General features: G+C 43.6%; 3 protein-coding genes across 8 annotated transcripts in view; all 3 read left to right on the plus strand.

Annotated features, from left to right (window-relative positions):
* Positions 1-16,116, plus strand: part of CEP44 (centrosomal protein 44) — a 30,974-nt gene extending 14,858 nt beyond the window's left edge. For 4 of the 5 annotated variants that reach the window (XM_085863445.1, XM_085863444.1, XM_085863443.1 and 1 more), the window contains 6 exons: positions 3,745-3,930; positions 11,916-12,002; positions 12,093-12,722; positions 13,014-13,130; positions 15,616-15,668; positions 15,831-16,116. In XM_085863445.1, the coding sequence (XP_085719571.1) occupies positions 3,745-3,930; positions 11,916-12,002; positions 12,093-12,722; positions 13,014-13,130; positions 15,616-15,668; positions 15,831-15,900 (1,143 nt within the window). In that variant the 3' untranslated portion in view covers positions 15,901-16,116. The remainder of the gene's footprint in view (positions 1-3,744; positions 3,931-11,915; positions 12,003-12,092; positions 12,723-13,013; positions 13,131-15,615; positions 15,669-15,830) is intronic. The other variant, XM_085863447.1, reaches the window with a different exon arrangement.
* A 6,141-nt stretch (positions 16,117-22,257) lies between these two features.
* Positions 22,258-27,869, plus strand: part of NSDHL (NAD(P) dependent 3-beta-hydroxysteroid dehydrogenase NSDHL) — a 41,211-nt gene continuing 35,599 nt past the window's right edge. Inside the window, exon 1 of one of the 2 annotated variants that reach the window (XM_085863449.1) lies at positions 22,258-22,348. The gene's annotated coding sequence lies outside the window, so the exon portion shown is untranslated. Of the gene's footprint in view, positions 22,349-22,935; positions 23,075-27,869 lie in introns of those variants that run through there. The other variant, XM_085863448.1, reaches the window with a different exon arrangement.
* Positions 22,916-26,609, plus strand: BBS12 (Bardet-Biedl syndrome 12). The gene is made up of 2 exons (XM_085863442.1): positions 22,916-23,074; positions 24,168-26,609. Exon 2 carries the CDS (start codon positions 24,186-24,188, stop codon positions 26,088-26,090), a length of 1,905 nt encoding a protein of 634 aa, XP_085719568.1. The 5' UTR covers positions 22,916-23,074; positions 24,168-24,185; the 3' UTR covers positions 26,091-26,609.

The following is a 27,869-nucleotide window of genomic DNA, read 5'->3' on the forward strand; positions in this document are numbered from 1 at the left end:
AACATACCCACTGTGGACAACTTATAACGATGACTTGACACTTTTACAATATGTGGATCCAGACTCCCAAAGAAAAACACAGATTTATTGGGTAAAAGGGAAGAGAAAGTCATGTATGATGAGAGAAAGGATGGTGACTTTATCGCACCCCGGTGCACCTTCAGCGACCTCGCTCGAAGCAACTGGCCCACTGCTCGGTAGTTCGGTTCATCTCTCCTCACGGCCTCTCGTTCCCTCCAGCTACAGTGCCCCATTCATTTGTGGAAGCTGCGGGAGTCTCGTTCGCCCCACATGATGACCTGCATGGCTTTGGGGTGGTTCGTTCTGTGGAGGAGCCGATGGCATTATTTAAGGAGTGTGGACCTGTTCTGGGTGTTGAAAACAGCACGTCGGTAAAGCCATGGAATGATCAGAGAGAAAACAAAAGGGCTGTAACACTAAACAGAACTACATTCAAAGTACACCGCCCCATGTCAAATAAATAAATAACATATCCTCCAGTGCGCGACATTGCCGGGGCGACATTTCCGGATTACATTCCAGACTTCAACACTTCAACTCATGTAATCCCTTGTCATAAGCGCAGTGTTGCACATGCATTGACATCCTGCGCACGGACAATCTCGTCATCCAGAAAGGTTGCAACTAAAATTAAAACGGGACATGATATCCGAAAGCACAATGGCTATGACAGGAGGTTGGTACAGGGGTTTAGAAGATGTAATACAACGATCAATAACCAAGAGCTTATTGGTAGATGTGTGTTACCTTATTATTCAGATCTTTCAGAGAATTGCAAAAAAAATTGCGAGGTGCACGTATTGGAGTGGCCCACAAACCGTGACGTACTATTCAGGGTGTTTTCACCAAACTGAACGATGAAATATCAGTTAGTGACAAGTCAGGAGTTGTGTGCAAGGACTGTGGGGAGGAATATATCTGAGAAACCTCCATACATGGCCGGATGAGCACAAAATGGTGATGCGATTGGGTAATCCATGTCAGTCAGCAATCGCACGGCATGACATACAAACGGGACTGGTAGCTGAGGGGGTGTGTAGCATTGGGATTCTCATGTGTGAACATCTTTATAGTTGTTGAGGAACTCTGGGAACGGTTCAAAACAGCATAGCGCTTACCTTGTGTAGGTCTTATTGGGTTGCTTTATGCAGCTTCTTCGGCTAGAGGAGTGTCGGAGGGGTCAATTGTTTATATAATCCTAGCCACCTGGGATTAGTTGATTAGGTGAGAATATATATATATATATATATATATATATATATATATGTATATATATATATATATATATATATATATATATATATATATATATATATATGAAGATTTTATGACTTGTCCTGAGTAGGCAGACAAGAGGGTGCTTGGGTTTGTGTACATATTTTTTTCCTCCTTCCATTGGCCTTGTTCACTTATGAATTTCTCCAAATTCCTTGCCTTATCTCCATGCTTTATGGGGTTTCCATCTCCAGCTCACCTGTCTCCCAAAAACCACCTTTCCACCTGTACTTCGTCCACACAGATTGGATTAGTGGAATTGCCTTTTCCTGCATCAACTGTTTGTTGCATTTCCTTGTAACATGTCAATTGTTCTAACGTAATTATATCTGTCAAGGTTTCAAGTTTTAATTGACAACTTTGACACTTATCCTATCCATGAGATACTTTTGTTCATATTGTGTAAATTTTGTGTTCATATTGAACCAGTTAAATATATATATTGTTGCGAATTCGCGCCTGCCGGCGTGCGAGCGGCCACGTAACTCGAATCGCGGCACGTCGCCCACCGGACGGACAATCCCGTCGTGACCCTCTCGGACTAACGCCGGGAACTAGTCACGGGTGGGCCTTTCGGCCTCACCACGATCGTGCCAATCGGCCCCCCGCGTGGGATAGGGTTGCTCGCCAAATTCGACCTACCTAAGTACCCACACGGAGGGTAGACCGGGCGATCGCACCTCGCCGCAGGTCGACTTCGGACACGGGCCACTTTAAGCGACCCGTTCCGTACTATCGGGATAACCGAGCGGTGTTATCGTCAACCTCGACGGTTCGATTAATTATTGGGCGTATTTAGCCCACGACCAACCCTTTACGTGAAGTAAGATGGAGATTCAATAAAAGAAAAGACGAAGCGAAACGGGAAAAACAGTTCAACATAAAGCACATTTATTCCGCGGCAAACGGAAAGCACACATATACAATCACAACAATTATGCACCAAAAGCAAATGTAAAAGTAACACGACAATTCTGCACAAAAAGCAAATGCAACAAAAGAGACACAATGCAGATCTACTACCGACTACGCGAGCACACGGCAACACTTACACAGTTTTACTTCACAGACGGCGCCGACAACACATATACTCCAAAGCAAAAGAAAAAGGGGCCACCCTCAACGATAAGGGGGCAGACAGGCCTGGGGCCGAGACCGCGTCGAGCCTACCCGTCTGGTGATGAGCCGCAAAATGGCAGCGGCGCCCCGACTCCGCGGGCCTCGCTGGCACTGCCTGGAATGGGGTGGGAACGGGGCCCCCTTCTCACACTATCTCAGCGCGGGGGGGAAACAGGGGGGGGGGTTGTTGATGCTCGGGGGAAAGAGGATATCTGGCTGGCTTGGGTCCCGCGACGAGCGACGCCACTGCGACCTCGATCGCGTTCCCGGCCTCCCCTCTCCGCAGCTCCCCGACTCTGACACGAGTGCAGACCTCCACAAAGCTTCTTGGCTTCTCCAGCCTCTCCGGACCCCGACAGACACTCTCTCGACTGATTTCGCCGCCGCCACAACTCTCCAACTCTTTCCTCGTCTCAACTCTTCAACTCTTTCCTCTTCTCAACTCTTTTGAATTCACCGCCGCCACAACTCTCCAACTCTCTCGAGCCCGACCTCGATTCGCCCCGTGCTCGGCGCTTTATAGTGCGACAGGAGAAACCATATGCAGATTTTTGGATCAGGAACGGCTTGGGGGCGGAGCCACGCTCCCCCATTGGACGGAGGAAAAGTGGGCGTGAATCATTCTTGATGCTCGAATCTGCATATGGCGATTATACTCCGACGCGCCTGGAGGCGGGGCCAAATCGCCCCACGCTCGCTGATAGGACGGAACAGAAGTGGGCGTGAATCATTCTTGATCAGATTTCTCGGAAAGGCTGGTGTTTTTGCACCCACTGCTCGGTGCGCGCCCTGTACGAGTCCAGTATCGGTGCCCACAAGCGGCGCGGGAATGGCGGTGATGCGATGGTTGCGAGGGCGAGTTGTGACGGTAAAGGTCGTGGCTGTTGGCGTTGCTGTTGTTGTGAAGCGGCGTTGCGGTTGGTGGTTGGTGTGTGAAAGCGGTTGTGGAGAAGGTGGATGTTGTGAAGGCGGTTTGGAGAAGGTGGCTGTGGTTGTCGAGATGCGGTTGGTGGTGGTTGTGGTGGTAGTAATGGCGGTTGGTCCAAAATAAAGATAGTAAAAGAAAAACGGCTATCTAAAAGGGTCGCAGCCCGAATGAATGACATTTATTCCCCTAAACAACGGGTTTGGGCTAACTACACATATACTTACAGAGATATCTCACCTACGGGACCTGAATGGTGGTTTGCGAATTTCGTCAACCACAACAATATATAATCAGTGGTTTCACTTTTGCAAACTGCTATTTGATGGGTTTGTGTGTGACATCAAGTCAATAAATGATGTTGAGTTATTGAATACAAACGACTTTGTTAATTGTGCGTGCAGAAGCACAGACAGTCTTCAAACAATTCTTCTGGCCTGTCAAAGATCGTACAGCGGACCAAGTCTGATCCCAACATACCATCCAGTCACGCGGTGACATGTCTATCTGCATCAGAAAGGCCAAGCTGTTGGGAATCCCACAATGATCGGACCACTGTCCAAAATATGTCTCAAGATGTGACACTTCAGGTGTGTCAGCTCCCCTGGATGATTAATAATGAACAGTTGATGATGTGTTTCTTTGGCCTTTGAGTGGAAACCTCATAACATTAATCACAATCGGCCATAACACTTTTATTTATTATTATTATTATTATTATTATTATTATTATTTATTTTTTTTTTTTTTGCTTATTCTCATTGAAAATAAGAAGATAGCACAAGTGGACATAAATGTGGTACAAACAGTCTATCTCCTTGTTCACCTTTGGCTTGTAGCATGGTATTGTGTACACTGTGGTCCTAAATGAGGAGAAAGCTTAGAAATTGAACCCAGTTTTAATAAGATAAACAATCTTAAGGTTATATAATGCCCAAGTGTCTGTGCTTTCAGACAATGTATACTTTGCTATGGGTCCTATGGATATAGTTGCTTACAAAGCATGTTTTTTTTTTATCCAAACACAGGCTATTTTCCCCATTTTTATTGCTCATTTTTTAGAAATGAGTTACATGTATGATTGTATATGTTGTCCAGAATGGTTGAAAATTCATTTTTTGTTTGATATATATATATATATATATATATATATATATATATATATATATATATATATATATATATATATATATATATATACATCATTATACATAAGAATAGAACAATTCCTCGAAATAGTACATTTCTTATGACCTTCTGCATATCTTGGCACCTTCAAATGTGTAAAATCTCAGATTTTGCAAAAATTTCCCCCAGTCATAGTGAAGCTTACAAAATCTTATTCCAGAAATTTGAAATGCATCTGACAGAACATCTTTAATAGCAATTTACTTCTGCATAAAGTGATGATTTAAAATGGCAAGTTTCAACATGGATCATTACTACATACCAGTTTTTAGGTTCACTTCCATGATTGGGTCAAAAATGTTAGGAAGTACGTAACAAATTGCATTTACCAAGCTGCTACAAAATTACTGGTAGCTATAAGCTTGATTTTATAAACATAGAATAAGTTTACCAAGATGGCCCCTATTATATAAAAATCAATACCAAAGGCCAGTTTGTGTTCAGTATACAGAACATAAAAGGTCGTTAGGAAGTACGTAACGTTTTAAAGAAATCTGCACTTTTAATCCAAAGATGTTAGTTTGGCTCATTACAGCATGTATTTATATGGTTAAGTTTATGTGCATATATATTTATGACCTGAATGAACACTGATCAATTTGTTAATTTCATATGACCTTGACCTCTTTGCTGAAGGTAAAATATCAGGAAAACCAAATATTCTCCATATACTGTATGTGGTTTCCAATTAGTGTATAATACATATCTAAGCCATCAGACCGATTTTAGAATGATATGAGTGGTTCCTTGATACAGATAATTGATAACCAACTTTGTCTCTGTCAGAGTAATAGAAAGAGGAACAATTAAGCTCTGCCCAAATAGATCCTGAATCCCCCTGATGTTGGCTAACAAATGATATGCAAAACTTAATTATACAATGACTTTCATTTTTTGGTCCCCCGTGTCCTAAATGTGTACATAATACCTTGCTACAAGCCCTTTGTGGTATATCAGTCAAATCAGAAAAGGATAAATTCCTAAGTTTACAAAATCATCATTTCAAATTTGGTCATGGGGGTGAATACAACACACTTGTACCATCTCAGAATAACATAAACAGGAAGCCTACATAGCATGCCTCTCATTGGCTGTCAGTGCGTACAAGTGTTTCGGCTAACATGGCCACATTCGGTGGGTGGCCGCATGATCTCAGGGACTTCTTGTCATCAATGATCTTTGCATGATAAGATGGCACCATAAGGTGATTACATGTCCAAAGGACCCTCTTATGAAGATTTTTTTTAACCATATAAAGGTGAATGACAATGTGAAGATACAAGTGGTGATGACTATCACTAATAATCATTGTATTGTTGTGGAAATGGCTCCGAGGAAGGGTTGATAATGTGAAGAATAGTGTAGTTATTTCCTGAAAGTGAATGTCTAGCAGAAACGTTTTAATTGTGATATTAAATATGAGTTGCTTTTATGTCTTGTTGGACATCGTCAACCCATCCAAATGTCTGTGTCTAAAATTACCAAACCTTTTGACCCCATTTTTACCATTCTGCCCTGAGACAATGGCCCTAGGATTGCCATTAGAAATTGATTCTTGTGGTCCACTCCTGAAATATGGTTATATGAAATATGTCCACTCCATATATTAGCGATACTTTTAACAATATTTAATCCGGGGCAGAGGATGAATTATTGTTTCAAGTGGATCTGAAATATCCCTCATCATTATTCTAACTTGTCCCACTTTCAGAAGTTGCACGTGAGCCCACACTTCAAGCCCAAAATTTGTAGTATCATTTTGGCCCGTCTGAAGAAGGAGTTCGAGAAACGATTCCAAGACTTCTGCAAGCACAAAGTCAGCTTCGAGATCTTCGCCATGCCCTTCTCATTCAATCCCTTGCAAGCCCCAACGGACCTGCAGGAGGAGCTGATCGAGCTAAAGAGTGATATCGACATAAAGGACCAGTTCCTGGAGAATTAACTCCAGGAGTTCTGCAGGGGGCTACCCCGCCAGACCTTCCCCAACCTGATCAAGCATGTCCAGATGTTGTTTTCCATGTTTGGCAGCACATACTTGTGCAAACAGTCCTTCAGCAAGCTGAAGTACTCCAAGAATAAGAACCGAAACGCCTTGTCCAACATGCACCTGGAAGACACTCTTCGTGTTGCTTCCTCCCATCTGGTGCCCGACATCAACTTGATCCTGGGAGAGCAGAAGCAGTATCAAGTTTCTCATTGACTGAAAAAAAATGCATCAAGTTTCTCATTGATTCTGAAAATGTTTCTCAGTATCAAGTTTCTCAATAAAATGCATCAATTTTTTTCTGGCTCCCAACATCCTTGGAAGTAGTGAATGCAGCCTTTGGGATCAAAAGGTTGGGGACCACTGGTCTACATCATAGTCATCAGCATCGTTCTGTGCGCTGAATGGCCAAAGACGCACAACATTTGTCAACTGCCTCCCCTTCTCTGCACTTTGACTTGTTGCATGCACAGGAGGAATGTTCAAGGATGCTTTTTTGAGCTGATTGCATCTGCATCCAGTCAATTCCCAGGGTATCAACTGCATCATTTATCGGCTTCGATCCCCGTCCAATAGGAATTGGAATATCTGGGTGCTGTTCTGAGCTACTTTTGTATATTGGCTCGCTGAATAAGCTTGTGAAAGGCATCTCAATTTGGTGACAAAACATTCTCTGCCCTGATCGCCAAGGAGAACATTGCATATCGAATCATTCACATTTGAGTATTCCTGCTGACCATAGAGTTTGCAGACAAAGACTTCCAGGTGTGACACCATGTACTCGGTTACTGTGAACGATTCCCCTCGAGATTGAAATTCTGAACACAATGCTGGGTTACCCATAATCAATTTGATAGCCTTTGTCTTGCCGCTGCCATAAAATGAACTGACGGAGTCGCATGCAATGAACCAGTGGAGGCCAATCGGCGTCATGGTTATGTTATCTCCAAGATGTGCAATAACCTGGAGATGAATAGGCTGCAGATTCTCATCTTTCCCAGTGCGGAAGTAGAGTTGGGAGCCGCCAAGACGTGAAGTTAATGTGATGCCGATGACTCCTAACACATCCGTGTCAGGACTCCTAATAATGATACTGTTGCTACCGGATTTTGAAAACGAGCTGGCATGTAAGAACATCCTTGTGTCCGCCTCTTCGTGTGATCAGTTCAGCTCTTCGATGTCTTTTACAAGAACTGTTACATGTTAAGGAAAGATTGCGTGGCAGAGTTCCTCCTGAGCTGTGGTTACTGTCACACCTTTCAGTCTTCCAACACCGCACTTACTCTACATCTTGAATAGGAGTTTAACCAACTGCTCCTTGTTGTAACGATGTGACGGGAACTTTTTACACTGTTTTGGGATTGGTTGGTCTGGCTTTTCAATCTTGATTTTTCTTGGAGCCTCTTGCTGCTCTTCGTTTGCGCTTTGCATATTTTATGCTGACAGCTGGATATCTGCTCATCACGAAGTCTCCTGCAGTAGAACCACGAGTGTGAGGAGGATTCAACAATTGGTGGAGAATCTTGCCTGCAAGTTGACCGACATTCCGTGGCATGGACTTTGGGTTCATTTGTGCAGCACGGCCATCCCATCCACAATCCAAACACTCCTGCTTGGCGATGCTTCAGGGGCTGATTCAAGGTAAAGCAGCAACCTTGCCTTATTAGTCTTTACAAGGCATCTATTGCGTGCAGCGCTAGCCTTTGGAAGTGGACCCAAACAATATGACATCATGTTCTTCGCATCAATTTTGCGAGCTCTGTCTATGACGACAAGTCTGACAAGAGGTGTCCAGTCATTTTTCAAACAGACTTCCTTACCCTTCCCCTTTGTCCTCGCCTTGTTCCCTGCATCAGTGAATGATTTTAAGCTTAATTTTCCTTAATGTGTAGATGAGGTCAGTCTCTTCCCTGCAGTCGGTGCTTACGAAAGGTGACGAATGTATCATCTCCCTTCTGGTGAGCAGTCTTCAGGTCAAGGCAAACTTTAGGGGATGCAATGATGCTAGAACACACGTGAATTAGATATTCAGGGTCTTTGAATTCTTCATGTATTCTGCTTCTTCCCAGTTTGTCCATAAGCATTGTCATGACCACCTTGATCCTCTCTGGAACTGCATGGCGCATCTTTGCTCGAGCTGCAGTGATCATCACGAGTGACGTGCTAGTCATGGTCTGCATCAAACTTGTTCTTTTGAGTCCTTCCTGATTTCTCCAAACAGGGAACAACGAGCTTCACCTTTTTTTGGACTGACAGGGTGCAGTGTGCATTCCCATCCAGACAGAAGAGCCAGTCCCGTGAAAATAGAGAACTGGCGCTAAGGATGGGATACCGACAAAATAAGCAGATGTTACATTCATGGCCCGGCAACAGATGTCACGTTCATGTCAGGAGCGTGTGGTGGCAGCAGGTCAAATGGCTGGCTTCAGCCCTATCCTATCCTAACCGAGCTGCCTCGCTCATCCCTGTATCTAATTTCCAACTCCTGCCCTCCTAAACTCTTTGAAACTAATTTATTCCTCTTGGGCCCACTAACCCCTTAAATTACACCATCTCCTGGGAGGAAGATCAAGGCATATGCAATGATAAAAATGATGAGGCGTGGCTCCACATAGCTCGCTGGCAGATTAGCCCGATGGGGCCATTTACGCAAAAGCTCAAACTCTCAGAATGCAGACACCAGTTTGCATGGACTGCATTGTGAGCCCCCTTGGAGCGTTTCACACTGCAAGAACCGCTTTGGCATGCATCGGCGAGAGATTTTGGGATGCTGGACTTCAACATATCTTGATAGAGTCAGAGGTTGGTGCGTCGGGATCGATGAATGGTGTGATTGATGGCCATCATGACAATGGGAGTATCCATTGTTATAAACTCGAGAAGAGTCATCTTTAACGTAGTGTGGACAGGAAGTAGATGCAGCCGATGCACCGTCTTCAAACTGGTGCCATTGCACATGTTTGTGTTGGCATCAATCAATCAGGAGTGAGCAACCAAAATTTTCATGGCATCCAAAATGATACTATAAATTTTGGGTGTGAAGTTTGGGCTAATTTGCAACTTCTGAAAGTGTGATAAGTTATCATGATTTGGCATATATTACATACACTTTAAACGATAGTTCATGCTCTGCCAAGTAGACCAAATGAATCATTTTCTGAAGGGATATGATGAGCAGGGCCAACAGTGTACCTCTGTAATCTGTAAGTCGTGTTATTTTTATTTTTTATTTTTTGCGCTTTGCTAGGCTGGTGGCCCATGTTTTGACAGCAAACACTGTCGGGCCATCATAACTGGCCCATGATGTCTCAGGGCTTCGGGGTCGGAGATCATGGAGGGAGAGAGAGCTCTGCCCACCAGATCGAAGCAGCATCCAATGGTGAGTGAGAAGTGAGGGGCATGACTCGTCATCCGTGTCGCATGGGCCAGAGGCTGTAAAGGCAGGTGCACGGATGGGAATGGAGGAGTTTCCTGGAATCAGCACAAGAGAAGCCCTCCGTTCTGACAAGAGCCGCATCCCGTCCTCTCCTCCCCTGTCTGCTCTCCCCGTTCTCCCCCCCCGTTCTCCCCCCCCGTCCTCCCCCCGTCCTCCCCCCGTCCTCCCCCCGTTCTCCCCCCGTTCTCCCCCTCCGTTCTCCCCCCCGTACTCCCCCCGTACTCCCCCGTACTCCCCCCGTACTCCCCCCGTACTCCCCCCGTACTCCCCCCGTTCTCCCCCGTTCTCCCCCCGTTCTCCCCCCGTTCTCCCCCCGTTCTCCCCCCCGTTCTCCCCCCGTTCTCCCCCCGTTCTCCCCCCGTTCTCCCCCCGTTCTCCCCCCGTTCTCCCCCCGTCCTCCCCCCGTCCTCCCCCCGTCCTCCCCCCGTCCTCCCCCCGTCCTCCCCCCCGATCTCCCCCCGTTCTCCCCCCATTCTCCCCCCCCCCATTCTCCCCTCGTCCCCTCGTCCTCTCTCCTCTGGGCCAGACACCACGGGAACCACATGGTGTATTCTCTGGCTTGAGGTTCCATAAATGGGGATTGTGGGGGGGAGTTATCCCGCAGACTGTCGGGTTTGTCCCGACAACTCTCTTCTGTCTTGTCCTTCCCATTTTGTCTATCTCACATCGTGTGACTGTTCAGGCCCCAAGGCATAGGCTAATTATGTAATCTCGTTTGTTTGTTGGTTCATGGGCACATATCGTTGGAGGATTAAGGGATCATCGATTTATTACACACTGTATTGCTTCCTCCCCATGACCATTTTGTTACTTATTACCTCTGCCACCAAAGGTGGAAGGAGGTTGTTTTTACCCTTGTTTGTCACTTGCAAAATCGAAGATTTTCAAGTACATTAGTGAGTTGATTTTGTTATTGTGTGTCTGTCTATTTGTCTGTCTGTCTATCGCCTACAGGTCACAATTTTAAACCGATCTTCACGAAACTTCACCACATGGTAGAGTTTATCATAGGGAAGAAGCCTATTGTTTTTGAGGTCAAAAGGTCAACAACTAAGGGGGTATTTCTGAAATCCTCAATTTTCATCCGATTGACTTAAAATTTGAAGAGGATTTATATCTCAGGTCACTGAATTCAACTAGCCAATTATTTTTGAGGTTAAGTTTGTTTTATGGATTTTGCAAGTATCGTGCTCTGCACGGCGTCTTTTTGTTGTTTGTTTGTTTGTCTGTGTGCACGATATCTCAAAAAGTTGTGGACGGATTCGGATGAAATTTGGTGGGCAGGTTGGGTGTGTGACAAGGACGAACTGATTTGATTTTGGTGATGATCCAAATCCGGATCCATATACGATAATTATTTAATTTCTGAAGTGATTCTTCACTGTTGAGAGATGGGGCCAAATGTGATGTGTATATATAGCATGATATTTCAAAACTATTTGGCCCAATATGTTCCCATGGATCAAGCATTGCGTTGGAGAGGTTTGTACTCTACTGAGTGCCCTTCTCGTTAAATGTACTTTGTCTCAGGGTGAATCTGGCTGCAATGGTTCTCATTGAGTGATTAAGGAAAGGACCATTAAGGGATTACTTGGCAGCGGTTCTCAATGCTGCACACCTGGACTGTGTCGCACATCATCAGGCCTAATTAGCATACACCATGTGTTGCCTAATTGGCGTCGTGTTCGGTCGATCCAAACCTCCAATCCATATGGTATCATGGCAGAGACACGTAATCTGGTGGGGAAGACCCCAAATTGGTCGACCATTACGGTTGCATTGAGGCTACTCGCCGGATTCGGACCGGGTAACTGGGAGACCGGACGACCACAACAATATGTATAACTTGTGTCGATATAATTTAATTTTTCACTCGTTTACCAGTTATTTTGTCGACCATTATTTTTGTACTTTTTTTGCTCTTCGAAAGGCATTCCCAAATAATTTATTTTCTTTGTGCTTTGCAGGCAGATCATTGGATGCCTCGAGTTGTCCGACACACTGCCCCGTCTCATTCTTCGGTTCCTCCGCAGACACAAGTCATCCTCCTCGATGTAAGGTCTCTAGTGATCATTGTCATGCATTTTCGGGTGATTTGAATTGATGCTCACCTTCTCACAGAGCAATTTTATTTTTCCCCCTAGGAATTTGGTGACGAAGAGCCCAGTACACTTAACCATCCTCTGCGAGAAGGGTTTCCCAGCACCACGGCCTCCCAAGTCGGGGATGAAGTTTCTGACGCTGTCAGCAAAAACACTGCAGATTTTGGTGTTCGCGTGTACAAACATGTGCAAAGCACTGATTTTGGTCCAAGGGTTGTTTGGAGTGATATGGATGACATTGAAGAAGATAAAGAACAGAATGAGTGCCTTAGCGCAGAAAATTTTAGAAACTTTGAAGATGACAGAGGGAAAAGGGAAGACCATGGCAATGAGAGGTGCTTGTGGAATGGAAACCAGATGGATGAATGTCTGTCCCAAGGACACACAAATGTCCTTGATCAAATCCGTCAAGAAAAATCCATTTCTCCTTTTGAGAACCCTGGTGCTGCTGATGAAGTGCTTGGCAAGGGGCCTGGACCTGAAAACACGAGGCTAAAAACAGGGCCTAATGAACACTTGATTAACCTTGTTGATACCAATCATAAAAAGGACCTTCCTCAGACTGAGTACAGAGAGGGAGCAGCTCATGAGATGATGCTTGTGAAAAGGACGTCCTGGGAGACCCTTTTGAATCGTGTGGCCTTGTTGGAGAACCAGTTGATGCTTATACAGGCATGGCTCTATACTCTTTCACACTTCTTTATGTTTTTCTATTGATTGTAACATCCCACTTTAATTTTTATTTTCAGTTTGCCATTTGAACAGCAGCAAAGTTTACTGGAATCATGTTGATACTGGTCCATAAATATAGTAGTCAGGTTGCCTTCCTCAACAAACCAAGATTGCACACAAAGCTTTCTATTTGTCCAAGCGTCTGCCCACTTCCTCCTCCTTTTGACTCGGGCAGTTGATGAGTGCTGTTAAAATGTCAAACTTTTTTTCTCACTCCATTACCTTTCGCAGGACATGCTGTCCCCAGAAACGATGACTGGTGAGAAAAAAAGTGAACAGGCCAGAAACTTGAGAGCAACGGATATTCAATCGTCTACCCTTTCACCCCAATCCCATCCCAGCAGTCAGGTAGAGGAATGGATCAGCCATCTTGATGACATCACACGACACGTCTTTGTAGTCACAGCAAGATGAGCTGGAAAGGGTGCCGGTTAAGTTGATTTGACTGCATGGTTCAGCTTGACTTGTGGTGTTAAATCCCTGGTAATTGAGACATTGTATAAAACGTATTACCAGTTTTATTGCCTGACCATGTAAAGCTTATTTGGTGATTTATGACCTGACAGTTTTGTGTGTTTGAGACAAAGCAACCTGGGCATGCTCATTGCTGTTCATGATAGACTGGTTGGCCAAGAAAGTCAGCCTATGCCCCGATTTCTCGTAATGAATCCAATAAGCAGTGATTGATTTGACCTTTTCCATGCTTCAGGGAAATGGTGATGATTACAAGCTATCCACAGCCGATTGTTGTCGATGAAATGCGTGCTATTCATGAGAATGAAAAATGGCGCACTCCACAGTTCGTTGTAACGATTAGCAGTAACTGTTGCTTTGTCTCGTGTCTCTCTGTCGTCGTTTGTTGTTTGTCCTGCATCGGTGGTAAGTATAATTTGCACAATGCTCAACACCTTGTCTAACATGATGAGTGCAGTTGTTCATTCGCAACCTTTAGCCCCATTTAATCCTTCACTTGCACGGCAGCCTCATAAGTTTGTTTATAAAATAATAAAAAAGAGGCCCATACTTTTTAAAGAGTACCCCGACACATTGACAACTGTTTCTCGACTAACGAGAACTGATCCTGGATGAGTCACCAATCCGACACAGGACAGTCGATTTAAAGTGCAGCAATTTGGCCAGTCCAGGTGCCGGTGATAACTTCCCTCCTCCTTTGCGAAGGACAACGTGGGATCTTTAAATGTCCACTAACGACCGGTGCCGGCATAGACTGTGCCTTATGTCCATCTGAGGGATGGCGGACACATTGATGTATCGCCCTGGATGGGAAACACCAATATGACAGTTTGCAGTTAAACCCATGCAGGTGAGACTGCTCTGAGGTGCAAGCACCTCTCAGATTCAGTGAATAGGCTATCCTACCTGCACAGGTTGTTTATAAGATTTACATGAACATCTCTGGAAATATCTCGCATCACAAATCATTAATATTTTGCCTTTTCATCCAACTATATTAAATAAGGCACTTATGCGTATACGAGTATGTACGTACGTCTGAAAATCATAGAAAAAAAAAACCAAAAACAGTGCTGGCCTGATCTCCACCAAATTTTGCATGTCTTGGCAGTACTCAGCGTTGGGTCATGGGCACATTCCCTTCCCCCCCTCCATCATGGGGGGGGGGAGAGGGGGAGACGACTTGCCAATGCTCCTTCAGGGAGTGGGTGTTTCTAGTTACATAAATTTGTATGTAGCGTCGATCGTTGATCACAGAATTACTTTTTAACAATGATCATTCTGCCAATAAAAGCATCAAAAACTGTCTTGGCATTAACCTGGTCATTGACTATTTTAATTACAAAAACTCACTTGTTTTAATACGAGTCTTCTTGTTGCTGTATGAATCATATAACCATTGTCACCCCCGCACACGCAAAGCAAAAAGCGGTGTTAAGCAATTTGTGCACTTCTGTCTGTCTGTCTGTCCGTCCACAAACACAAGTTTATGATCGAGGAACAACTTGATTTGAATGAATGTTCTGTTTTGAACATGAATCAGTAAACAAAACCTGCAGTTTTCCGTACCTTGTCTTAATTTGGCCCGACCACACGTACACAAAGAGGAGTGATTAGGAGTGAAAGACCCTAACAAATCGTTTTTTAAGCGGTGTAGCCACTTCAATGTTTGGTTTGTCCTTCCATCTATCCATCCGTAAAAAAAGAAGAACCTTTCTGTCACTTCCTTTGGACACGGGTGTGATTTATTTATTTATTTATTTATTAAATACTCTGCCAATTTGACAGTCAACCAAAATTGTAAATCATTCCAACCAGGAACCTTATTACTTTTAATGACATCATAAAGGACACAAACAGGCACAAATAACTGATGTAATGTGCCAGATCATGTGATGTATAATTTTTCACTTCCGAATATATATATATATATATATATATATATATATATATATATATATATATATATATATATATATATATATATATATATATATATATACAGTATTTATTTTTTTTCTGAAACTTTAACAGCCCTAATTTTCTTCATGTTGAATTATATACTTGAACACTAGAACACAAATCACCTTGTTGGGCACTTTCAAAACCCTTCCGTTTAGTCGTACTTTGACAAAATATTACAGCATTTTACATCCTCTCGACCAATCAGATTTGCCGCTCGCAGAACCCGCCCATGTCCTTGTTTGTCAAGACTGTGCCAAGAGCTACTCTCGTTAACCTAGATTACACTTGAACATGACTACCTGAACATGGTAAGGTGTTTGAACTCTCTAGTTTCTAATTGAGTTTCTGACCTGTGAAGGTTTCTTTATTTATTTATTTTTCTTGTCATTCATAGAGAGGAGGAAGAACGGGAAATGAAGAATCCCAAGATGTCAGAGTGAGCCGGATGTGAGTAATTAGTCGGTTGTAGATTGCAGAAGTTTTTTTTTTTTAATCTTTGGTATGTGAAGTTGTGAGATGAAACTGCAGAGATTCTTTCTTTTGGAAAGGTCCTTCACACAAATAGACACTTTCATTGATTGGGTGTCATGATGTGTATATTCCACACAGGCTCGAAGAAACGATGAATTTGCTGAAGGAGGGAGTGCCGAGCAGGCAGACTTCAGTACATGGGAAATGACACCCTTTTCATTGTTTTATTCTTAATTACCAGATTGTTCTCAGGTCCTTTGTTGCCAAGATCTCAGATTGGCAGTACAGTACGTACCTGGTATGATATTTGCGGAATTTGTTGAAAAATCTTCTGGATCTTTGTTTGCCCCTTGTATTCTTGTTTAGAGCCTTATGAGTTATTTAACTGAGTGACTATTTAAATAAAGCCATAAGTGGTCTTTGAGTTCTTCATCGGTGTTGTTAATTAATTCTGTGAAAGCTATCACGTTATCAGAGAGGTCTCCACAACACAGAAATAGCCTTTAGGGGGAAGGGTTCAAACTAGCACTTTTAATCTTCAGTCTTAGGTGGCCTTCGGAAGGACGTTAAGCCGGATGTCGGCAATGGTTGTTGGAGGATGACGATTGCGCGACGTCTTTCACGAATCGGCGTGTTGAGCAAATTACAAATTCTTTAATCTTCAGCCAACCATCTTGCATAGGAGTGGCACTCTGTCATGTCATGCCGCAACACCAAGAAGTGCAATGAAGTAGTGCAAAAACAATCGTCTCGTTTACGAGAGGGCACACGAGGTGAGCACTCACTAATCTCCCCGTACAGATGGGGCTTGGTCTTGTCAAATTGAACCGTTAGGTGTGAATGTCCCAGCTTGTACCAAATCCTGACGGTCACCGCTCCCTGACACCCCTTCGATGTCGGAACAAGAAAGCATCGCCATGCCAATGTTTAATTGAAAGACTTGATAATTGATTAATTATTAATTGAAATGATTTAATAATTTAATTGAAAGACAATCAAATGATTGCAACAAAATGAAGTACAATTCTATTTTAATCAGGCACAAGCTTGGTGGGTCTTCACATAAGATGAAGACCAATATTTAACAATGGTAAACAAATTGCTGCTGTGGTCATGGGCCTGTACAAGCAAGAGCCAAGTCTGCAAGGATGGTGAAGGAAGTATACCAAAATAACCAAGTAAGTAAGTCGAGAGGTAATTGTCATTTTGTATGCAACCTTTGGCTACTGGTTTACATCATTGCTGGGGGTGTGGCTGTGCTGCTGATGCAGTGCTCCCTGCTGGTTATGGCAGGAATTAGTAATTTGTTCAGCGTGCTGGTGAACACTCGCCTCCTCTTCACGAAGGATGTTGTGGGATCTTTAATGTTCACCGAGTAATGCTGGCAGACGGGACGCCAGTTCAACATCCATCCGAAGGACGGAACGCACATTTATGAATTATCCTGCCTGGCACCAGGATGATAGTTCATTGCAAGGTTGAGATGCAAACCCAGGCTAGAAAGCTTAGTGGCCAGAGTGCATACTTTGAGGCCATTCTGCCAGCCCTAATGGAAAAGTAATGGACGGAAGGAAAATAGCATGTCTTGTGGTCGATGACAGAGGGAGATGGCTTGACGGTCTGAGCTTAAAGTTTAAGGGCAGTCCAGGTGGGTTCGTTCCACTGATGTCAACACGGCTTGGACTTCAGCCTGCCAAGCTACCCATGACTTGATGGTGACTCTCCAAGTGGCTACTTGATAGCAACTGACTGCTCACTCCTCAGTCACTGCGTCTCTCACTGACTTCCAGACGGAATGAACGGAACTGTCTCTGCCAGTGTGCCATGCTTAACTGTTTGCACTTGATGTCTGCCAACACACCAGTGTTCAACCGTCTCTTTCTCGGGTTGAACTGAACTTGTACTATTCATGCTGACTGTCCCTCTTTCTAAGTCGAGTGGTGCCACCTGCGACACTGCTTTCTTATAGCCACATCTCGCAGCACAGCATGTCTCAGTGTGCTCTTCCCTTACAACTACACAGATTTCCAATCGGAGTCTGGATCTACAGGAGAAATATAATTGTGGGAATTCCATAATAATTAAATTTGGAGGGAGGGAAACGGGAAAGCCAGGCCGAGAAGAAGATGCGCAGCCCTCACTAAATAATTCCTGAGCGGACAGACGGCACACAGGACATGATACTTTGCTTTGATGGAAGATATATATGTGTCAAATTTCAGGTGTGAATGTAAATGTGTGAATCTAAGTACACACACTCGCTCTAATCCATCTATCCTGGGTTTGAATCCCAACCAAGTTATAAACTGTTTTCCCGGTGTTTTACAGACAAGGTGATTCATCGATGAGTGTGCCGTCTCTTGGATGGATGTTAAACTAGGTGTCCCATCTACCGGCACGACTTGGTGAACATTAAAGACCCCACGGTGTGTTCTTCATGAAAAGTAGGCGAGCTATTGCCGGCACCCTGAACTAATTGCTAATTCCTGCCCTAACCAGCAGAGGGCATTCAGAGTTTGTGTTGGTCATGGAAATCCTGGAAAGTCATGGAATTAACCAACACGCTTTTCCAGGCCTGGAAAGTTTCACTGACGGTCCTGGAAAATCCTGGAAATTGAGAGCGAGTGCGTTTTATGTTATTTTCAGACTAAAACAAATTGGTACGAACGAGTTGCGTTCCCGAGAATCGCTTGTAAATCTTTAGTTCCGTAGTCGGAACGCAATTTCCCATTGACACATCGTGAAACCGCAACTCGGGACAGCTCAACCCATGTTCTCGCAGAACGTCGTCACCGGCCGTTTGTTTTGCAGTGAAATGATCCGTCTCTCTGCAAAAGCACCCTCTACCTCATCTCTTGGCACTCATTACGGAGGGTTGTTTTTAAAAAAAAAAATGTAAAATTACTTTGCAAGTGGCAAGTACGAATGGAAATACAGTGTACTGTTCAGCACATGTGCGGTGGAGTTAGAATGTATGTGTTTATGCACATCCTGGGCAGTTGTTTCTGGGATGCAGTTTGAAAGTGATACAATGTCGAGGCTCACATAAGAGTGAACACACAGGACGTAAAACAAAGGGAGCAGGAGACAAGAAGGGTGGGAGAGTGAAGCACAAACAGTGAGTAACAGACATGAGGAGATCTGCAGAAGGGAGTGGGATGGAGTGGGATACACAGGGAAACAAGATGGACATTACAGGGACTTTGAGGTCCTTACATGACAGGGAATTTGAAGGAGGTGGGTTTGGGGTGGATTAACGAGGGTAGGAAAGATCATGGTTTTGGATGGGGGAAGATAAGAGATGGTGGTGAACAGCTGTTTTGAAGACCTGGAGGGAAGAGTGGGATTGAAGAGAGTGTGAGAGTTTGTTCTAAATATGGAAAAAAAGAACAAATGAGTGAAGGTGAGCAGTGATTCTTGATTATGGTAGTTTTACCCGAAGTGGGTTGGCTTCTTGTGGCTGGTGGACTTTGAGCGCCCTGCGGAAATATGAGGGGGACATATCGCGGACAAAACGGAAGGGGGTGCATGAGGCCGGATAAGAGATGGAAGAAGAAACAAAGACCACCGACCTGCCAGCAGTGCGATAGTAAGAGACCAAAAGACTTGGCCTCATTGCAGTTGATACTAATGATCCAAAAAGCTTGGTTTCCACAGCATGAAGCCGAAAAAGTGAGAGGCGGGAGCACCAGCCCAGAGGGGAGAGCACCATCTTGGAAGTGTGGCTTTCCCAGGAAAGATTATGGCAGATAATGAGACCCAGAAGCTTGAATGAAAGGACTTCAAGAGGATTATTGAGATAGTACATGGGGGGGGGGGGGTCCAAACGGTCCTTTTGGAGAGACAGTGAGAATGTGAGATTTGTCTGGATTGAAAGACATGTTCCACGTGTTGCACCAGTTTGTGATTTCATCCAGATCTGCAGAGAGCGAAGAAGCTGCTACATGCGACAGAGAGCGAAGAAGCTGCTGAGGGATGACATATGGTGCGACAGAGGGTGGAGTCATCAACAGAGATAAAGAGGATTTTCCAGAGAGTTTGAGAGATCATTGATGAAAACCAGAAAAAGAACAGGCCCAGAACGCTGCCTTGAGGTACTCCAGCCTGGACAGGAAGAGGGGAAAACAAATGGCGGGTTAATCATTGTCTTGTATCCATTGGCAAAATGCGCTGAATAAATAATACAATTTATTACAGCGCGGGCACTGTATAAAATTTCACCGAGTTTGAAATGTCCCCGCCGGCGTCTACCACATCTCCCACGTCTCCGGTGTCCCCCATTCCCCCCCCCACGTGCCTCAAGACAGCCAATGACGGCTGTCCGGAAGATGCAGTGCGTAACCTTGATCGAAATGGTAACAATTGACGGAAATACCCGAGTATTTCAATGGAAATTTGTGAAACTAATGTTTATATATGTGAAAACCATTTAATTTATTGCTTGACGGAAAAAAAACCAAGAAACGCGCCCCTCATGTACGAACGAATGAAAGACGTCATTTCCGCCCACCATGGCATTTCACGCCGAAAGACGTTATTTCCGCCCACCATGGCATTTCACGCCGAAAGACGTCATTTCCGCCCACCATCGCATTTCGTGCCGATCGCCGAACGCTGAAAGCTAAGTTCTTCTTATGCTATCATTCTTTTGCGGCCCCCTGCCATGCCGTATCGAACGATTTCATTCCTTCTCTTATATATATATATATATATATATATACATATACATATACATATATATATATATATATATATATATATATATATATATATATATATATATATATATATATATATATATATACATATATATATATATATACATATACATATACATATATATATATATATATATATATATATATATATATATATATATATATATATATAAAGGTGCTTATCACAATAATAACAAGATTTTTACATTTCAAATATTAAGTTTCGCTTTTTAATTGTTTTTCAACTGAAAAAGCATAAATTGCATATTTTAACATTAGTGTACTCATTTGCTTCACCATACGCGCTGTATTGAAGGATTTCACTTGTTTTTATTACATATTATTAAATATGCGCATGCTCGGCCATGAGCCAGACCCGGTAATTTTTGGCCACCAGTACCATCCTTGGGGAATAATGCTCATCACAATTTATGGCAGGGTATACATCTCTACAGTCAGAAACTATGTGATAGCATTGCATTGGTGGTAGTCTTTTGTGTGTTATTAGCTGTTTCGTAACCCCATTTTGTAAAAGGAAGTGTTTACTACCAAAATGTGTGTTTGTCAAACGTACTGAAATGCACTGATATGTGCAGACTGCCAGACCGTGAGAACCAGGCATCCATCTTTGAGTCAGACGATGGGGGAAAGTTTAGATGAGGATATTGAAGAACTGGATAATGATTATGATTTTAAAGTTCATCTTGAACATTTTATATCATTTACAATCAGTGCATATGATCAGAGATGTCTTCGAAACTACAAAGGACCCGTCTTTGGTTTATAAGACAATATGTTTATCAGCACCACATTGGGTCGAGGTAATGGCCTTGTTAGTGTCGAACACCACATTTGTGTTTCTATTCTGTAATTTTATGCTCTACAACAGAAGATTGTTTCATTTTCACCTTTGACTCATTCATCAGATTGCACATGATTAACCATCTTGCTACTGTCTTATTGGTTTATATTGTGTAATACAGTTGTTTGATACCTTCAAATGTGCATTATTGAGTATTTAAAATCCCTGAAATTCTGTATTTTTTGAGAAATTACAGGGAAAAAAAACATTAATCTTGTTCATGAACATGCTATCATTTACTTTTGTTTGATTCTTGGAAAGTATCCTTCAATAATAACAGCGAAAATATCATGACATTGACCAAACTACATAAATCCGTCCAAAGTAGGTATTTTTCATTTGGGGGGTGGGGGGGGGGTAACATTGTTTGCTACACTGATCTTAATATACAACAAACAAAAAATAAATTTAGATTTTTGGATTTCTTAATAAATTTGCTAAACATCCATGTAATTATATTGTTCCAGAACTTTTATTTACTTTCCACAGTAAATGATAGACAAATACTTTTCTGAAGGTGGTACATGATTTATCACACAGGAAATGGACACTCTTATATCAGTGTCACCAATTTCAACCTTGGCATGTTTAACACTTTTTGTTGAGAATCAGATGATCTTAGCAAAAGGTGAGACAAATTTCAATGTTAATGTTTGACAGATTAAAAAAAAATGTTGCTAAGTTGAAGTAGGATGTCTTACCTTGCTTGTACTGACCATTTTGTACAAAAGCTTATTTAAGGGTAGGCATATAAACAGGGTGATAACACACAATAAGCTACCACCGATGCAATGCTATCACCTATTTTCTACCTCTAGGGTTGTATACCTTGCCAAAAATCACTATGAGAATTATTCCCCCCAGATGGTACCAACCAACCCTACTGGCTCATGGACTGTGCTGGTCAGGCGCTGGTGATGCTGCGCGCTCATTGGCTGAGACGTGGCAGCGTGATTCGCTCTCGCCCAATGAGCGCTCGGGTTATGCGAGATGTGGGGCGCATGAACTGAAGGAACGAGTTGACCGATCTATGTGCTGCTGCACGTCGGAGTTCATACCTCACCGAGGTAACCAAGGTAAGAACGTACATGGGATTTGTGTTTTCTTGTGAGAATGTCATGTTACGCGGCATTGTGTATTATATTTACCAGTCGCGTTCGATATTTTGTTTTTCCTTTTAATAACCAATGTGCTGTACCTCAGGTGTTCGTCATCTCTGTGAGAATAAACACTCTTTGTCTTTCTCCTCACATGTTCTTATTCCCGTTCTCCATCTTCTGTTTCGCTCTACATCGACGTCATCACCTCATTAGTCTTCATGTGATGACGTCATGATAACTAATGTCCCAACTCTCCTCCATCCCGCTCTCCCCGACTCGCTACGTTCATTTTATACTCACCTGCACAGGTTTATCTCAGCTAAACCACTTTGCAACAAATCCATTACTACAACTACTACTACTACTACTATTACTACTACTAACTACTGTAACAGTATTATTATTTTCCCACTTTCTGGAAGTCTTTGCTCCAAGTCTTTCACGAACTCGTTGGCCAGGCCTGACGTGCGATTGATAGATGAGGAGGATTAGTGATTGCTGTGGTTGATGGTGTCGATGATGGCTCGTCTACTCTTCCTGAAGGACATCGTGGACATCTTTAACGTCTTTCACCTAATGCTGGCAGACGGGACGCCCAGCTCAACATCCATCCGAGGGGCGACGCGCTTTGCCCTTCCTGTGACGTACTGATCCAAGTTTATCTTCGGGTCTGAAATCGAACCCAAAATACACTGCTCAAAGGTGAGTGTGCTACCTGTGCACAGTTCCTGTAAGCATTGGGGATCGAGCGGTGCAGGGCTGGTAGTTCGCTGGATTATGGGTCGGTGATCGTATACATTATCTATATTCTATATAGTCATCATGATGTCGGCGAGAGGGTCCATCACACTTCTCCACATCCCACTTCATAAAATCAAATTGATGTGATATTGCTAAAGCTGCAATACTGCAGGTTATTTAGATCACCTCTTCTGTTTCGACGAAGGGTTGGCGCACGAAACGTCAGTTTGTCTTTGTTTCCCACGACGGTTACGTTGGCATACGTCGATTTAACGTCGTGTCGATTCCATCCACCGCACTACCAGTCCACCGACGCACATCAATACCAGCCTTCACCGGCGAGATCAGTTCTCGTTATATTAAGGATCCGGAGGTGATTTTTATCCCGCACACGTGAAGTGAAGAGCGGGTTTAAGTAATCCGTTTCAAACCCATCCGTACGTCGTCCTGTCTTATCAGTTTATGATCGAGGAACGGCTTCTTTATATTGAATGTTATTCCAAACAGGAAACGTATTGTTTTTGAGGACGTTATAAAGGACACAAACAATAGGCACGAAGAACTGATGGAGCGTGTTCGATAGGGTGATGTAATAGCGAGTAGACACGAGGGAAAACAGCGTTAAAACCTGGAATGGATTTATTTATGATTTTTACTATCTATATTTTAATAAAATTTAATCATTACATATTTGAATACTGTAGAAGACAAATCATTTGTCATAAGACCTCCAGTTTTGCATCACGGCACTGTACTTCAATGGAGGTGGTGTTTAAGCGTGATGTCTGGGACTGCTTCTGGACTCCGACAGCATGAAATCTCCGGAATTTGTTTTTTTTTTTAAACAATCGTTAAAATCATGATTTTATTTAAATTGAAGTAACTGTGAACTCGTACACTGTACTGGGTATTGTGTTCTATGAAATATCTCATTAATAAAATAATACCAATGCGGTTTCTTTTTTTGTACATTGACGGAAGTGCCATTGGCTATTTTAATTTTGTGATCATGAGGTTAATGGTCGATTGTAACCACAGGTTTTGTGTACCTCAGACTTGGATTTGCTCGTCAATGCATCGAGCCACTCGTAATTCAGCCGGGCATCTTGGGCTCCGAAATCTTTCAAGGGCAGCCTCCCCAGCGTTCTCCTTCATCGGCCCTGTGAAGTTTTACAAGTTCCTTCACGATGCTGAAGATCTTAGCAACTCGTACTTGTTAGCAAGTGGGCTACAGGTTCTGCGGCACTGTGACGATGCTTCGCCGAGTGTTCATCTTCTTACGGAGGCGGTGCAGCATTACCGTGGCATTCATGGATGTGGTTGCACCTCCCTCATGGTTTTGGCAGCGGCTTGGGCTGACGCTTTCAACGACTGCTTAACCGCAGACGCTGTTCCCGTAGACGTCCTTGTCAATGCGGCTCTGAAGGGACTGAGAAGTTGCAAGGACGTGATTATCTCTCATGCGATCAAATTATCTGACACGTCTTTATTACCATCGATGACTGACCCCCGTGCCGCTGTGAGATCTGAAATGGACCAAACAGGATACACTTTGTGGGACAGGGACCTTTATAGAAGCGGAGTTGTCATTTGCAAAGGAAATTCACAGACAATGGCACTCACTCGTGAGCTTCCATGGGCTCGAAACAAAACGTTACATTCTATTGCACATGGTCTTGCCCATGGTGATCCAAACGGCATGAAGCTGGCAATGGAAGTGTACAGCATTCAAGCAAGGCAACAACTTGGCTCTTCTGAATGTCATTATCCAAACCTCAACTCATCCTGTATTGCTGTTAAGCATTCTCTGGCTCGGAGTGAAAATGAGTCGCATGTTGTTGATGGATACATCGCCTCTGTCCCATGCGAAAATTTACCGACATGCAGAAAACTAGTTGGTCGTAATATCAGAGCAATCATGTTTTCTGGTGATTTGACTCCACAGCACAGACATTTGGGTTTCAAAGGGATGAAAGGTGTCAGGTATGTTGACCTGCACAACACCTCGCCAATGCTTGAGAGATCTCAGGATTGTGACGAGGGAATTGGAGCATTGACCACAAAACCTTCGTTGCCTTTTTTGAAGATGAAAGGCGACCAGGAATGGAGCATGAGAGCACTGTCCGCATTGGTTGGACTTTCTGTTAACGTTTTATTTGTGGAAGGTACAGTGTTCCCCAGTCTTCTGCTTGACTTCTTCCATCACGGTATACTTTGCGTGGACCGGATGAGCATGGATTTGCTGCATGCCATGTCAGAAGTCTTATCTGTAAAAGTTTTAACTTACGTTGTTCAAGCCAAGGAAAGCGATGTTTTTGAAGTTTCACTCGGATTTGCAGCATCAAATAATCGGAGATGTGTGGAAGTGGAGAACACGGCACAGCACAATGAAAGTGAGAACCAAATTGATATAATCATCCGAACTGTACAACCAGCTGTGCAGACGGTAGTTCTCTGCAGCCCGGTGTCTGTGAAACTTCCAGCACTAGACGATGCTTTTTGGGCCTGTGTGAACCGCCTATCTTGGGTACTGAAGGAAGGGAAGGCATTGCCAGGTGCGGGGATTACAGAGATGATCTGCCTTCGTCACTTGGATCAGATGTCTCAAACTCTAGGTACTGTTCAACACTCTAACCGTCAGGTCTCATTTCCTAAGCAGTTCAGTTCTGGAGGACATGAGTTGGCACATCATAAAATGGTACTACGTGCATTGGCTCGAGGATGGAGGAGCTATCTTGCTGCTGCTGTGGCCAACACTGGAATGTACAATGGAGGCGTAGAAATCGAAGCCCTTATTGAGAGGAGTGTTGCATGCGAGCGTAATGAACCCATTATACGATGTTTTTCTGATCTCAAAGCACCTGTGTTTGATGCCTTGACACCAAAGCTGGAAGGCTGGCAGGTGGCACTTGAGCTTGTGGTGCTCATGTTGCAAGCAGATGCTGAAATTGTGACTGGAGTCAATGCAAGGTGTTGAACGGATAGCTAAGTTAGTAATATGCTCCTCTTTTGTGCTGTCCGTTTCAACGTTTCCTCCCGGATGTACTTGACTTCGACCAAAAACGCTGCTGTGATGTCCTGCCGATGTGCTCACTGCCATCTGAAGGACGTTTCACAGGTGTGATGTTATATCGTGAGGCACATCATCCATTAGAGTGGACATTGTACCATTGCAATCATGCACAGTACTGTAGATGTAAAATATCCAAGAGTAGGCCTTTGGGCTGGGGGCATGACCACATTACCAATTGATTAATTTGGACGTAGGTGTTGAGTTTTCATGTAGGAGGATGGTTCAAGTTCATGTTACAGTTTTGTTTTTATCTCTGGATGTTTGTTACGTATGTCCCAAACATGATGCCATTTGGAAACTGGATGACTGTCGTGGACAACTTACTGCTTCCCGTTTAATTGTCTTTGGTGAAATGGGTAATTTCACATCGTACTTTTGATTAACAACACGTCGTGCTCAGAAGAAATAAAAATAATGCAAGTGTCCCTGATTTTGCTTGACCATTACCAATGTGTTAGGGTATTTAAAAAAAAAATTGTATACATTCTCGAGGCTCATTGAAGAGCTAGTACTCATACACTGAATGGATCGTGATGGAACAGCAGAAAGAGAGGGGGGGTTACCTAACCAATACCAACAGCACAGTTGAAAGCCAAGACGTTGGGAAGTGGACAAACAATGTGTGTGGGGAGGATGCATGGGGTGGACATAATGGATACAGAAGGAAATTCAGGAGAGAAAACTGGAAATTGGGGTGGGGTGAGGATGGAGGTTAATGAGGGTAGAAAAGATCGTGGTTATGGATTGGAGACGATCTGAGATGGTGATGAAGAGTTGTCTTGAAGACCTGGAGGGAGGCTTGAGATTGAAGAGGATGTGGAAGTTGGTTCCACAGGTGGGGAAAAAGAGGAACAAATTAGTGGAGGTGAGTAGTGATCCTGGAGTTAGGGAGTTGAGCGGGGGGCACTTTCAACCCCATGGGTGAGTTCCAATTAAAGAGTAACACAAAATAAGACCTATTATGAGGTTGTTTGTGACCCAACAAGGAAAACACTGCACAGGGTGACCTGAAAGTCACTTGACTGTTCCCCAGTAAAGTATTGGTTCTTAAACTCTTTTAATATACAGGTTTTATTGTGCAGTAACTGAAACAATTAATCAGTCATTATGTCTGTATGCGCTCCATAATTCTCCTGAGTCAGTGTTGCTGCATACCTTGGAGGAGAAGGGAGGGCGGCGCAAGATATTTAGCGGGGGCAAAGTGACTTTCAGGCCACCCTGTACAATCACTTTTATTTCTCAACATAATCTTTCCTGGCAATGCACTTCATCCATCGGTCCTCTGGTTTGGCTTTGATCATTCTGAGGAACTCCTTTTTGTGCCCATCGCCGAAGTCCTCCACATTCTACAGCTGCCATCACAGCATTGTCATTCCCAGAGAACTTCTTTCAGGTGAGGGAACAAATAGATGTTGGATGAGGCTAAATACAGAGGGTGGGTTCATACCCACAGTTGGCAGCAGTAGTCACCGGAAGTTGGACCATGTGTGGAGAGGCGTTGTCCTGGAGAAGTAGCACACCTCGGGTCAATTTCCCCTTGCCTCGTTTGCTTAATTGCTTCACGCAACCGGTGCAGTTCATCAGAATAATACTCCTTGTTAACAGTATTTCCTTTTTCTAAGAAGTCTCCCATTATCACAGCATTACAAACATAAAACAGAGGCCATGACCTTTCCAGCTGAT

The sequence above is a fragment of the Eptatretus burgeri genome, chromosome 18 (genome assembly GCF_056783735.1).
Source record: "Eptatretus burgeri isolate ZD-2024b chromosome 18, Ebu_testis_v1, whole genome shotgun sequence".
NCBI classification, from domain to species: Eukaryota; Metazoa; Chordata; class Myxini; order Myxiniformes; family Myxinidae; genus Eptatretus; species Eptatretus burgeri.

Excerpts from the sequence above, each read along its gene's own strand:
- BBS12 (XM_085863442.1), top strand. The coding sequence starts at position 24,186 with ATGCATCGAGCCACTCGTAATTCAGCCGGGCATCTTGGGCTCCGAAAT.